The following is a 13193-nucleotide window of genomic DNA, read 5'->3' on the forward strand; positions in this document are numbered from 1 at the left end:
TATGATTTGTTGGTATTGTATAAGTTCATCACCCACAAATGGCTGATTAATTTTGAGGTACTGCCATTAAATGAATAATGAGAAAAGTTTAATTTTAAAGATATAATATCCTCATTCAGATCTGATCTAGAGCTCTGCATTTTGCAGACATTAACCATGTAGTAGTTAATAATATTACAATATAATTGTTCTAACTAATTAACAAAGATGTTGACAATTAAACAAAATAACAGATTATTTTTAATAAGCTATTATGTTTGTATTGGCTGTTTATTTTTAAATCTAAATAGTAAGAGCAATAAAAAATGACTTACTTTTTCTGTTGCAGCAAGTTAACGTAATGAAATCAAAAGTACCGAGACCTATTCAGTCTTTAACTACTAATAAACAAAAAATACCATCTGGAATAAGACAAACTCTAACACAAGCCAACAGTACAATAAATAAACAGAAAATTTCTTTAAGCAAAGTAGTTAGAAAATGTGACATTAAACCACAACTAGTAAAGGTATTGTTCAAGGAATAAATACTTACTTAGTATGGGTGTCAACTGTGAGTTTAGATATAATTTTTTTTTTTTAAATTGTCTGAGCTAGTAAAATAATTTATTAGCTCTATAAAAAATATTATGGTTATATTTTTATTTTTAACAAAATATTGATTCACAAATTACTGCCTTGATCACTTCCTTACTGCCGTAAGTAACCCTAAAAGATTTCAAGGAACAGTGGATTAAAACCAATATTAAATATATTATGGAAAGAAAAGGGTGGTGTTAGAAGTTATCAAATCTAAAAGAATTGGTAAAATAAATTCGCATATTAAAACAAACCAAAATGAAATGAGAAAGAAAATGAAGTCAATAAATTAAAAAATATCATGGTTTTTACTTTCTTATCTATAACCTATATAATTCTCCATGCTTCTTATATTCCATCCATCTTATACAGCCACATCTCAAAAGCTTCAGCTTTGAGGCTGCATCGCTCTCCTTCTTCATCCATATTTCACTTCTATACAAGATACATGCAAGGTCTGTTCAGAAAATAACCGAACTTTATTTTTTTAATCATTATTATTGATTTTACAGATTATTGGTTCCCTTCAAAGTACTCTCCTTTCCTATTCACACACTTTTCCTGGTGGTGTTTCCATTTCGTGAAGCAGTCCTGGATAGGTTCATTTGAAATGGCCTTTAAGATCCGTGACGAATTTGCTTTAATGCCATAAATAGTTTCAAAAGGCATTCTTTCATCACCGATTTTAATTTCGGAAATAACAAATCGCAAGCAGTGGTGATGATGAGGTAGGACAGTCATCTGATTTTTGGCACAAAACTGACTAATTGACAAAGCTGAGTGTGCAGGCGTATTTTCATGGTGAAAGAAACATGAGTTGTCTCGCTACAATTTCGGTCTCTTTTTGCGGATATTTTCACGCTACCGTTGTAAAACGACTTTTCTTTTATTATTTTTTTTATACTTTTTTAAACAACCCCAACATCCCCGACCACTGCCGTTAGGCTATGCGCAGGAATGTCAGGGTGTCGTGGCAGTCGACTGTCCCCCTGTCTTGCCGTTTCTTGGCTTCCCATCGGGGTCCTCTCAGTTTCATCAAGATGCAGTAGCCCTCCCTTCTGGACGACCACTACATCCCTCCACTGAGAGGCTAACCTTCCCATCCCGTTGTAAAACGACTTGGTAGTACGTACGGTTCAGTTTCACTTTGAGGCAAGAATCCAAAATGCACAATTCAATTAAAATCGAAAAAAACAGAGAGCATCACTTTGACAATGGATTGAGGCTGCGTGCATCTTTGGGGCGTGGAGATCCTTTGTCATCCATCGTCAAAGTCATGGAAAATGACTTTTCCATGACTTGACTTAGGTTGAACTTTTGTCTCAATGTCATAGCCATAAACCCAGCTTTCGTCTCCCGTTACGATTCTTTGCATGGATGTTTCATTGTCACTGGCTTGTTCAAGAATGCCGACAAACGTACACTCACTGTTCTTTCTGCTGTTCGGTCATCAAACGAGGAAAAAACTTTGCTGCAATTCGATGTATGTTCAATTTTTCAGTCAAAATGTCATGGTATGATCCGATTGAGATACTATCATCTTCTGCAAGTTCTCCGACAGTCATTCGGCGATTTGCACGCACCAGATCGATGATTTTCTGAATGTAGGCTTCCTGATCGAGGGTCATCTTCAATTGACTGGAAACCAGCTTTAAATAGTGAGAACCATTCTAAACATTGCTTACTACCTAGAACTTCTCCATAAGCTTGTTTCAAAAGTTGAAACGTTTCTGTGAAAGTTTTTCCAAGTTTCACGCAAAATTTTACGTTGTATCGTTGGTCCTGAAAATTAAACATTACAAAAATCGCTACGAAAACCAAACGAGATATCAAAAATCCAAGAACTTGTGGTTACAGAGGAGGTTATGTGGAACACAACGCTGCCAATCTCATACGTACGTGAACAGATCTCGTACGTAGAATTTAGTTATCCTCTTCCTTAACTCTATGTCCAGACATTTACTACATAGTAATCTGTTTTTCTTACGAAAGGCTTCCTTTGTCATTGCTTTTCTTTCCATTGCGTTCTTAGATACTACATGAAGGAAACTACGCTGATCGGGTCAAATTTTCATATCAGGGTTTTTGATAATGTTGATGTTTGATGAACCTCTCAAAAAAAACATTACTTTAGCAATGAAAAAATTTTGGAAGAATGAACGTACTTTGGTCTGTTTTTTTTTTTGCTTGCTATCTCCAGACTGGATGAATTGAATGAAATGTGGTATATGTGGTAAGGAAGTGGGAAGGTACATTCATCATAAATTCTGTATCTCAAAATTTCTCCACAGTAGAAGAATTTTTTTTTAATAAAATTCTTTATTTGCACACTTTTAATTTTCCACCTAAGTAATAGTCTGTTCAGAACAAAGCCCTGACAAAGTAACCTGATTATGAAACTCTTTGCCAGTTATTTTTAAATTTAAAAGAAATTATAATAGTTTTTGTAGTTTTGTATAAAAAGCCCAACTGAATATTAGAATTAATAAAAACTCCAGTACTATTTTTTGGCCCATGACAATCAGTGATGAAAATGATATAAAACTATATTAATAATTAACTTTATTAATAATACAGGCACAGTATATAACAGACCTTTTCATTATGTAGTTAACACATGTCATGGAGGAGATCCACTATATCAAAAAAGCTGTCCTGTGTTTAAAGTATACTTTGCCATAACTTTCGACACTTAATACTGCAATTTCATGATACAAATCTCAGTAAATTAATGATGCTTATGACTGCCCACAAAATTGTGGGCAGTAAAATGATTTGCAAACGTGTTGTGAGATTAGCAATAACATTCAAAATTATTATGCCTCGACCAGCGGTAAAATTAACCTCATTATGAATAAAAGAAAAAGAGTTGCCCATTAAATAATTAGTTTTAATACAGTTTATTGTTAAGAACTGAAAATAAAATCTCAGTTTCTATATTAAATTCCTCCTTAACAAAGCAACTAGTTCTGGTAAACCATTTTAAGTCTCGATATGCAAATCTAGTTTTACTGCCTTGTTTCATTGGAATTAAATGGTACAATCACATAAATATTTTTAAGAAAACTATTTCTCAGACTTATACTTAATATGAACAGGCTTCTTTTCTGCATAAAAACTTTTCTTACCTTCTGATTTTATTTCAACATTCTTGAAATTTTACTACCACAAATTTTATATATGAAATTCCTTCTTCAAATTTTCAATCATCATGCCAGTAATTCTTCTTAAGCCTGGCCTATAAGAATTATCTGAGGGCCTGGAAACGGCCTTCTTTGTTCCTTTATCTTTTCTGTAACTGAACCATCTTTCTTTTTCTGTTTAGCTTCTGGAACCATCATAAGATATTACTAACCATTGTAAGGTATTAGAGGATGAAATGTATGAATGTAAATGAAATCTAGTCCTGTACACAGTCTCAGGTCAACCATTCTTGAGGTGTGTGGTTAATTGAATCGCAAGCACCAAAGAATACTGGTATCCACAATATAGTATTCAAATCCATATAAAAGTAACTGCCTTTACTAGGATGAACCTTAAAACTCTCAACTTCGAAATCAGCTGATTTGCAATGATTTAACCACTAGACCAACCTGGTGGGTTTCTTCATCTATTTCACCTTTCAATATAGATTCTATTCACTTGTGAAACTTACAAATCAACAATTGCATTGATTCATTTTTTTACAGGTTGATTAAACTGAGATTATTGACATTTTTTATTAGAATTAAGACAGTTCCTTAAAGATGTTCTTCAAACATCAACAAACTGTATGCATTCCAACATGATGGTGTGCCTGTCTCCTCCCTTTTTGTGCCCTGTCAGTTGACTTAATTCATCATTAACAAGTATAATGACTTGATTGTGGCAGTCCACATTCCTATTCATTCAGATCACCAGATCTAATTGGAATGAATACTATTATGTCAAAGCAAAAGCACATACCTGTGAACCATTACAGATTCTGATTAGACGGATACAGTTTCAGAAATCTATTCTACACTTTAGTATATAACAGTTGAATAAACTGTAATTGTAGATAGAAATCAGTGCATAAGAGTTAAAATTAACAAAGAGCTTGTTAAAATAACAAGCTCTTTACAGCTAGCTAGTAGGATACTTTTATTTTACTTATGAACCTTATTTTATCTTAAGTTTTACTGTTAATCACCAACAGTAATGTAAAATATTAACCTATGATCAAAAAATGGTAGTATTGTTAAACCAAATTTCAAGCATTTGAGCTTTTTAGGAACACTGTTACTAATAAGGGAAATACTTAAACATAGTTCAGTTGACAGGATGCTGCAGTTTGTTTTGGTTTAGAATCATATCTTCCCCTAAATTTTGGTCAGTTTCATTTTGAGGTCATATTTTATAAATTTATATGAAATTCATAAACAATAATTTCTTGGAATTAATTTGCTTCATTTTATGTTAAGAATTATTTATTTTACTGACAGTTAATTTACGCCAATCCTAAAAGTGTATTTTTCAAGTTTTTTAAGCATTTGAAGAATCTTTCTTGAAAAATGCTGAAAATATGTTAATAGAAACCACTTTTTTTTTAATTTCAGTTCAGAAAACTTGTCAAACGATCAATTTTTACCCATTATTTAAGTTCTACGAGTTTAGTATTGCATCTAGCATTGCTAATTTTGTAACAGAAAATAGAGTAAATTTTTTGTTAACCATTAATCGGAACAGTGTTACAGAACTATATTTACATGAAATTTTTATTATATTAACATATTATAACTTTAATATTTATATATTATGTATTTTTATTATATTTACATCAACTTTTTGCTGCAAATCACTCCCAGGGATGCACTCTGTGGGTGGAGAAAAAGCTTAATCATTCTGTAGATAAATTGTAGGAAATCACAAGCACAGCAAATTATGTCAACAAGAATAAAAATATGACAGGAGCTGAGAATAAAGTGATACTGTACAGCGAACTTTAATAACATTGAAGTGTCTTACTTATGTTATAGTTAAATCTGCATTGTCTTGCCATAAATCAGACGAAACTCATCCACGAGAATCTGCATTCTAAAAAGTTTTTTTTTCTATTTGTAACAGATGTTAAAATTTTTTTTCAAAGTCTTGTCTACATTAGTATTTTTGTTCATTTTTCCGTTGGTTGACCCTAAATTTTAACATCCAAGCATAAGTTCACTTGAACTTATAGTAAATGTATTTTGATATCAGACCCAGAATGTATTGTTAAAAAGACTAAAACAGGTAACAAAAATGTAAAAGTAAATGTTTTTACTACTTTATTTGCTATTTAGGTACAAAAGATTTTATACACTAAAACTTAGTTATTTTTTGTTTTCAGAGGGATGAGCACAAAATACAAACATCACTTTTAAAACCGACTTCACAGATCCTGCAAGAAACAACAAGTACTTTGCATTTAACCTCTAATAATAGCATTTGGCATTCAAGTAATAACGCTGAAACGAATAAAACAGTCCAAAATAATCTTTCATCACCAAGAAGGTAGTTTTCAAATTTTATAATATCTTAGGTGAAATTAGGGCTAAAAGTAAATTATATTTACTTTAAAATTTGCAGAGGATGTCACCATATTACAAAACATGAATGATATGATCTATAACTATGTAGTACTATGTATTTTTAAAAAATAAGTCAGTACTCAGATACTGAAAGCAGCTGTATCGTTTTAAGACAGATAAAATTAAAAAGTTTGTTATCACTGAAACAGTAAATGAGATATAAAACAATAGTAATTTGTGATATACCTTTATTAGACATCAATTCTGATTGCTAGACCCAAGAATGGTCTACAGGTCTTCCTTTCTTTTCTTTTTCCTGTTTAGCCTCCGGTAACTACCGTTTAGATAATTCTTCAAATGGATGAGTGTAAATGAAGTGTAGTCTTGTACATTCTCAGTTCGACCAGCTCTACAGGTTTCAAAGTACTTAACACACATGGATGTTTTGTGGTCTGATCCAGATTCACAGAGCCCTGTGGAGAAGGTATCAAAGTTAAGGAAAAGAAGTGAATGGAAATGACCAAAATGACCCCAGCAAAGTGTAAATACATACAAAATGAATATTTTAAAAATTAATTTGAAAATAAATGGAATATAATTTTAAATGGAAGATAATAATACTTATTATTAATTTTAGTATACCGGGTAAGTTCCATTAACTTGGGTAAATGTTCTGCAGGACTTGGAGCGGCTTGGGGAGTAGCATCCTAGAAAATGAATGTTGTGGTTTAACTGTTCCATAGATGACTGAAGTTACCCACCAGGGTAGTCTAGTGGTGAACACGTCTTCACAAATCATCTGATTTGTTCCAAGTCGAGAGTTGCAACATTCAAATCCTAGTAAAGGTTCTTTTTATACGGATTTGAATATTAGATCGTATTCTTTGGCGGTTGGGTTTTAATTAACCACACATCTCAGAAATTGTCGACCTGAGACTGTACAAGACAACACTTCACTTACTCATACATATCATCCTCTAAAGTGATACCTGATGTTGATTCCCAGAAGTTAAACAGGAAAAAAAATCACTGAAGTTAAAAAACTTTTCTTTTTTTCTGAATAATTAATTATTTATTAATATAACTAATCAACATATTTCGAGGGTCAGTCAAACATAAACTGGAATTTTGGCTTCACATCTCGCATACGGTTATGAGTGAGCTGGCAGGTAGGGATAATGATGGGGATGTGGGATGACAGCCGCCTTGGAATTTGCGTCCCTTTGGTCAGTAGCGTCATGTTGGGCAACTTATTATCAAAACGTTTTTCACGAATGAGGGTCAAACCCTCCGAAATATTGACTACACTGCTTGACAATTAAGGTATTTGACATGTAATCAAGTCAACTACGATCCACCAAATTTAAAGGATATCGTGAAGCTGAAAAAATTAATCACAATAGGCGTTTAAGTACAAGTGTTATGGATGACAACATTCGATGCCCTCTCTAAAGACGATCGGCATCCTACGGTTAATAAAATAGCTACGGAAATTGTTATTTGTCATAGAAATACCCATTCCATTATTACAAAATACTTTCTTATTTCGCACAGTCTGTGCGAGGTGGGTTCCTATATTTTTGATCCAAAATCAGAAACTGGCCTTAAAAGAAATTGACCAAAGGCTCATAAATCAATTTTGATGAGCGGGAAATAAATTTTTCATCAATAGTCACATAAGAGGAGAGCTGGGCCTATTACAACTCCCAATTATAAATCGGGGAATGTGGAGTGGAGAGCCTCACTGTAAAGGTGAAGTTGCGTTTGCCTGTGGTAAAGTCCTCGCAACATTGCCTTCTGGGTCCGGAAAGGCGTATTGGTCCTCGATTTCCTCCACAAACGTCACTGTGAATGCTGCGTATTACTGCCAGCTCTTTGATAAAATTGAAGTCTCTACAGGAACAAAAGGCGCCGTCAGCCGATCAGGAGTGTGATTCTTCTTCACTATAACGGCAGGCTTCACACACCTGTTAGGGTATGTAAAGCCTGTTCGGGATAAACTAGATGAAATGTACTAGGAAACCTTTGAATATCCCCCGTCCAGTCCAGATTTATCCTCATATGATTTTTTTTTTTTTTGAGTTGGAGGAACGGGAGGACATAGATTTCAGAGCGTCAACGAAGTAATGTTCGGGCGAAATTGGCTCGCGACACATCCTCTTTCGAGTAAAATATGTAGAACTAAAGAGAGGCAGTGTAGAAACGTAATAGTGTTTTGAATTTTGATCTTGTTACTAATAGATGTAAAGCAAAAGTCCAGTTTATATTCGACTGACCTAGTTATATATGTCGATTTAAAACTTTTAACTGATATTTTCTTCTGATTTCATTAAATTCTAGTTTCTTACCGATTCTCGCAATGAAACAACAAAGTTCTCAAGCAAGAAAAATACCACTGCCAAGAAAAAGTTCTTCTATTTTGTCTGCAACCAGTATAACACAAAGACAAAAAACATCAAAATCAGTAATAACAACTACAAGCAGTAAACCACGATTGGAACCAATACTGGAGCGAGGTGGTCAAATTAATAGACTAAAGTGATATTTTTCCTTTAAATTTATTTTATTTCAAAATTATTTAATACAGAAAGATATCATTCACATTTAAAACTTTGTGTGCATTCCCCTATTCTTTATTAACATTTTCAATGGGGTTCATGTCTGGAATAAACAAAGTCGCTATCGCCAAACCACTAGTTTGCTTAAGGCAGTTGCATCTTTGAAGATGTGTAAGTAATGATCTTGCCTTAGGGTACCCTCAACAACATGAAACTTCCCTGGACCATACACTGATGACTACCATCCATAACATAATAGAAGTAGGATCTACTTTGCTGCACTTGATCGTCTCTGAATTCTACTCCTATTCTTTGTCGTACATACTGGGAGGATTCTTCGCCAACAGTGAAAATAGATTCGTCACCAAACATTACTTGGAAGTAAAAAAAGAAAAAATAAGTACAAACAGAACAGGTTGCACCTCATATGAAATCCTCAACAAACGCAGAGCATTTAAAAAAATTCGTCATAACAATTAATAACTTAACCTTATCCATAGATATCGATCAAGAACTGAAATATTGAGGAAAAATAAAAGTTTGTTAAATTAAAATGTACAAATTGTTTTGTTTACCTTTTGCTAATCTAGTGCAATCTAGTGCCTGAGATTCTTTACCCGCTCCAATTGCTTTTTTTGCCATTGATGGCGTGATCTTCGCTTTTTTCCACGGTCGACAAGTTCCAAGACCTTCATTGAAAAGTGCCCTACGGACACAGCGAGGTGATGTTGGCACCATATTCATGTACTTTCATGCTCAAATCTTTGCTTGTTGTTTTTTTTATTGTTTAAACCATATTTGTCAGATTTTTAGACTTCTGCCAGACAAAATTCTCATTCTCCCACGCTTTCAGATACGATTTTGTTGGTTTACAGTAGCCAAATCAATACTTCGTTTAATTTTACTCAAGATTTTTGTGAAATATTTACTCTTTTAGCAGTATCTCCCCGAGTATATTTTTCTTCTAAGTCTTAAAGATGACTCATGACCTCAAAGTTCAATAGCCAGCAAAATATTAAATCAGAGGAGACAAAATGTATTGGTTTGTTTATGTAAAAATGACAAATTTTTAAATGAAACTATTAATAACCGCTACACTAATCAATTAAATATTATCAAACACATTAGTTTCAATACAAATTGGTTTGAAAAACAGAAACACAGCTGCTAAATCATAGAAATGCATAACAGTCTTGCCAACCTATGACTGAAATAAAATACTACGACGAAAGTTGTTAATAAATCGGCCTAACGTTAAATAAGATATTTAATAAAATAAAGAAGCTAAGTAATAATTATTTTACAATCAATTGAATGAATTTAAAATAAAGAAGCTAAGTAATAATTATTTTACAATTAATTGAATGAATTATTAATTTTGAATTAATTACTAATAATTTGGCCACCTCTGAATCGCAAAACTTAAGTTTTTAAATAATTGTTTTCGTTTTAAGAGTGAAATAATAAAGAATTACAAATTAATAAAAAATACTACACAAGTTTGTTTACTATGAACCGCAAAAGGACTCAAGTTTTTAAATAAATGTTTTCGTTTTGTTAAGTGTAAAATAATCTAAGAATTAAAAATTAATAAAAAATACACAAGTTTGTTTAGTATGAATCGCAAAGGTTTTCAAGTTTTTAATTAGTTCTTTTAGTTTTGTTAAGTATAAAATAATCTACGAATTACAAATTAATAAAAAAATATAGAAGTTTGTTTAGTATGAATCGCATAAGAACTCAAGTTTTTAATTTTTTTTTCGTTTTGTTAAGAGTAAAATAATCGAAGAATTATAAATTCATAAAAAAAATACACAAGTTTGTCTAGTAACTGTTAGTAGTATGAAAATACGCATTTTGTGCTACAAACAGAATTGCAGTATTTTGGTCACGTGAACTGTCCGCCATATTTAAATTTCTCTTTTCCTTCGCCGTGTTCCAAGGCTAATTTTTTCATGTTAAATTGTCATGTTTAATTAGTCGAATATTTTCAAAGGTTGGCAGTAGAACTGGACTACAGCTGTTGTCGTTTTATAGGTTGTGACGTCACACACTGGCACGAGAATTAATAAAAATAGTATTTAAAGCGTAAAAAATTAACTGTAGTCTCGAACTTGGTCGCCAAGTAAGAGGATACTGGTGCGTTAAGCTGCGCGGCCACACGTTTACCATCTTTGCGGATTATATTCTATATAAACCGCGAAAAATCGTAAAATATAATTATAAACAAAACTCGAAAGATTAATTTCGATGTTGTCATTCCGCCTCCTGGTGCACGGGCCTCGATTAAAACCTTGTCCGTAGATTGCCGCTTCATGGTTTAGCAACCACAACTATCAGGATTATCCTGAAGGTACGGCTATACAAGCACATACACAGATTAAATATAATTTACTGTTTCATTATTATTTATATTCTTTTTACACACATCCACGCACACTTACTAAATAATAATTTATGCAAATATTAATTTTAACACGTCATAATAATACGTACGCATACTTGCACAAGCATAAGCATAGAAGTATTTTGATGGATACTGTAACTTTAAAATTTAGTTTATATGATTTCCTGTCCGTATTAGGGTGCTGTAGTAAACAGCATATTTTCAGTCAAAAAACCCTAGGATGCGCCGCTTTCGAAGTATTTGCAATTTTTGAAAAATTTAACGAAGCTAACTCCCGGTATATAGGTCTCGTCGAGCACCTCGTCTGTCAATCGTCGCTTCCCGGTGCAGCAGCCATCATGATCAACATCGTCCTCAAGTAAGACTATATCTTATTTATTCACACACACGACTTATTAAAATTAATTATTTACTTAAACTTAAGTAATATTATTTTATTTTATAATTTCTCGCGGTTAAGACGTTCCGGGAGACGTGTGGCCGCGCAGCTTAACACACCAGTGATTACACTTATTTGCGTCAAGTACGAAACTACAGTTACTACCATTTGTTTTATTCTTGCGCCGGCATGTGACGTCACAACCTGTAAGGCAACAGCTGTCGTCCAGTCCGACCAACCTTTGAAATATTCGACTAATTAAATATTAATTAATGTGTAAAAAAATAGTTTGGTGACACTGCGAGGGAAAAGGGAAATTTCAAAATGACGGACGGTTCACATGGCCAAAATACTGTAATCCTATTGGTTCGTGAACGCCTATTTCCGTACTAGTACTGTTATTCTTTCGTTAAGAGACAATTATTTTTTCATTACGTCTGAAACATTCAGCCGCAAAAATTATTGTATGCGTTATTTGGTTATATATTAATTTAAAATACTCAAAGTGTTTAATTATTAATATGTATTTGTTCATTCATTAAATGCTTATTTTATTATAATTATTTTTTCTACCTCTATTTATATTTGTTAATGTTTACCTTCTATAATTTTAGTATAACAACTTTTATTAAGCATTTAGAAATGTTTAATAACTCCTGTTTGTTGTATTCCAACAAACCAGACCTTTCATTCCTAACCCACTAAGAAGTTTCCTGTATCAAGTGGAATGTATCTGTGGTGTTCCACTCTGTCTTTATATACTTAAGAGCTAAATGTTTTCGACATTTCTCTTTATACTTCGATTAACAGGGTGCCACTTATAAGTTTCTTTTCCTTTTCTAATAAATGCACGCATTTATTAGAAAAGGAGAAACCTTGGTAAAGGATTTACTTTTCTCATTGGACCTCACTACAAAAAACCTTGTACATAAAAATTTAACCCCCTTTGTTCCTTTTCAGTTTCCTTATTACTAGCTAAATCTTCATCTGAAAAAGTCAGTCAAAATTTCTCACAACTCCCGGGTTTGTTGGTTTTTTCAAGTCGACCAACAACCACTGAAGTAATATTTATAGACGTATGGTTCCCACGAGTACTGGCGATATATCAGACCACACCAACAGAGTACGCAAGTACTGGAGCGAGGGCCTCATACAACTGGGTTACCCTGATGGCCAGAAGACATCGTTTGAGTCTAATTACATAAAGCCAACCCATCGGCATAGTAGTTTTCACTTTCAGTTTCGTTTTGTTCTTGGTGTTGTATATGTGTACAGAGTAAAGAGTTCAGCAACTTGGAGTGTAGTAGGAAGAAAATCTGCATAGGCTAGGGTCGTGGGATGCCAACCCCTTAGAGTGGCGGCTCGTAGGTAAAATTAGTGGGGTTGCTGCTCCAGAAAATTTTTTTCTGGGCCTTTTCAAGGCCACTGTTTTCTGTAAAATAAAATAACCCAAAAATTGAATCAAATAGAATAGGTGGAAGCAGGATAATAATCTAATTTTACACTTATCACATTCATGAATATGGTACACGGTTTTTAAGCACATTGTGCTTAAAACTGTATTTGGTTTAATCGAATAAATAATAAAATGTCAATACAGATAATGTTTAGTATTATTAAATAACTTACTAAAATGTCCGCTTAAAAACAGTATAGTCCAGTGGTACTAAATTTAAATTTCTATTTACACAGAAGCAAATACATAATTAGTTTTTACCAATTAACTTCTCTTTCGCCTTTCCAGCG

At 33.0% G+C, this 13193-nt stretch overlaps 1 protein-coding gene across 1 annotated transcript; it reads left to right on the forward strand.

The window, feature by feature from the left end:
• The first annotated feature begins 334 nt into the window (after positions 1 to 334).
• Positions 335 to 9127, forward strand: LOC142328082 (uncharacterized). Its single transcript, XM_075371567.1, has 3 exons — positions 335 to 508; positions 5923 to 6086; positions 8444 to 9127. The coding sequence occupies exons 1-3, from the start codon at positions 341 to 343 to the stop codon at positions 8643 to 8645; spliced, it is 534 nt and encodes a 177-aa protein (XP_075227682.1). The 5' UTR covers positions 335 to 340; the 3' UTR covers positions 8646 to 9127.
• The last annotated feature ends 4066 nt before the right edge of the window (positions 9128 to 13193 follow it).

Source organism: Lycorma delicatula, chromosome 7 (genome assembly GCF_047948215.1).
Source record: "Lycorma delicatula isolate Av1 chromosome 7, ASM4794821v1, whole genome shotgun sequence".
Classification (NCBI taxonomy): Eukaryota; Metazoa; Arthropoda; class Insecta; order Hemiptera; family Fulgoridae; genus Lycorma; species Lycorma delicatula.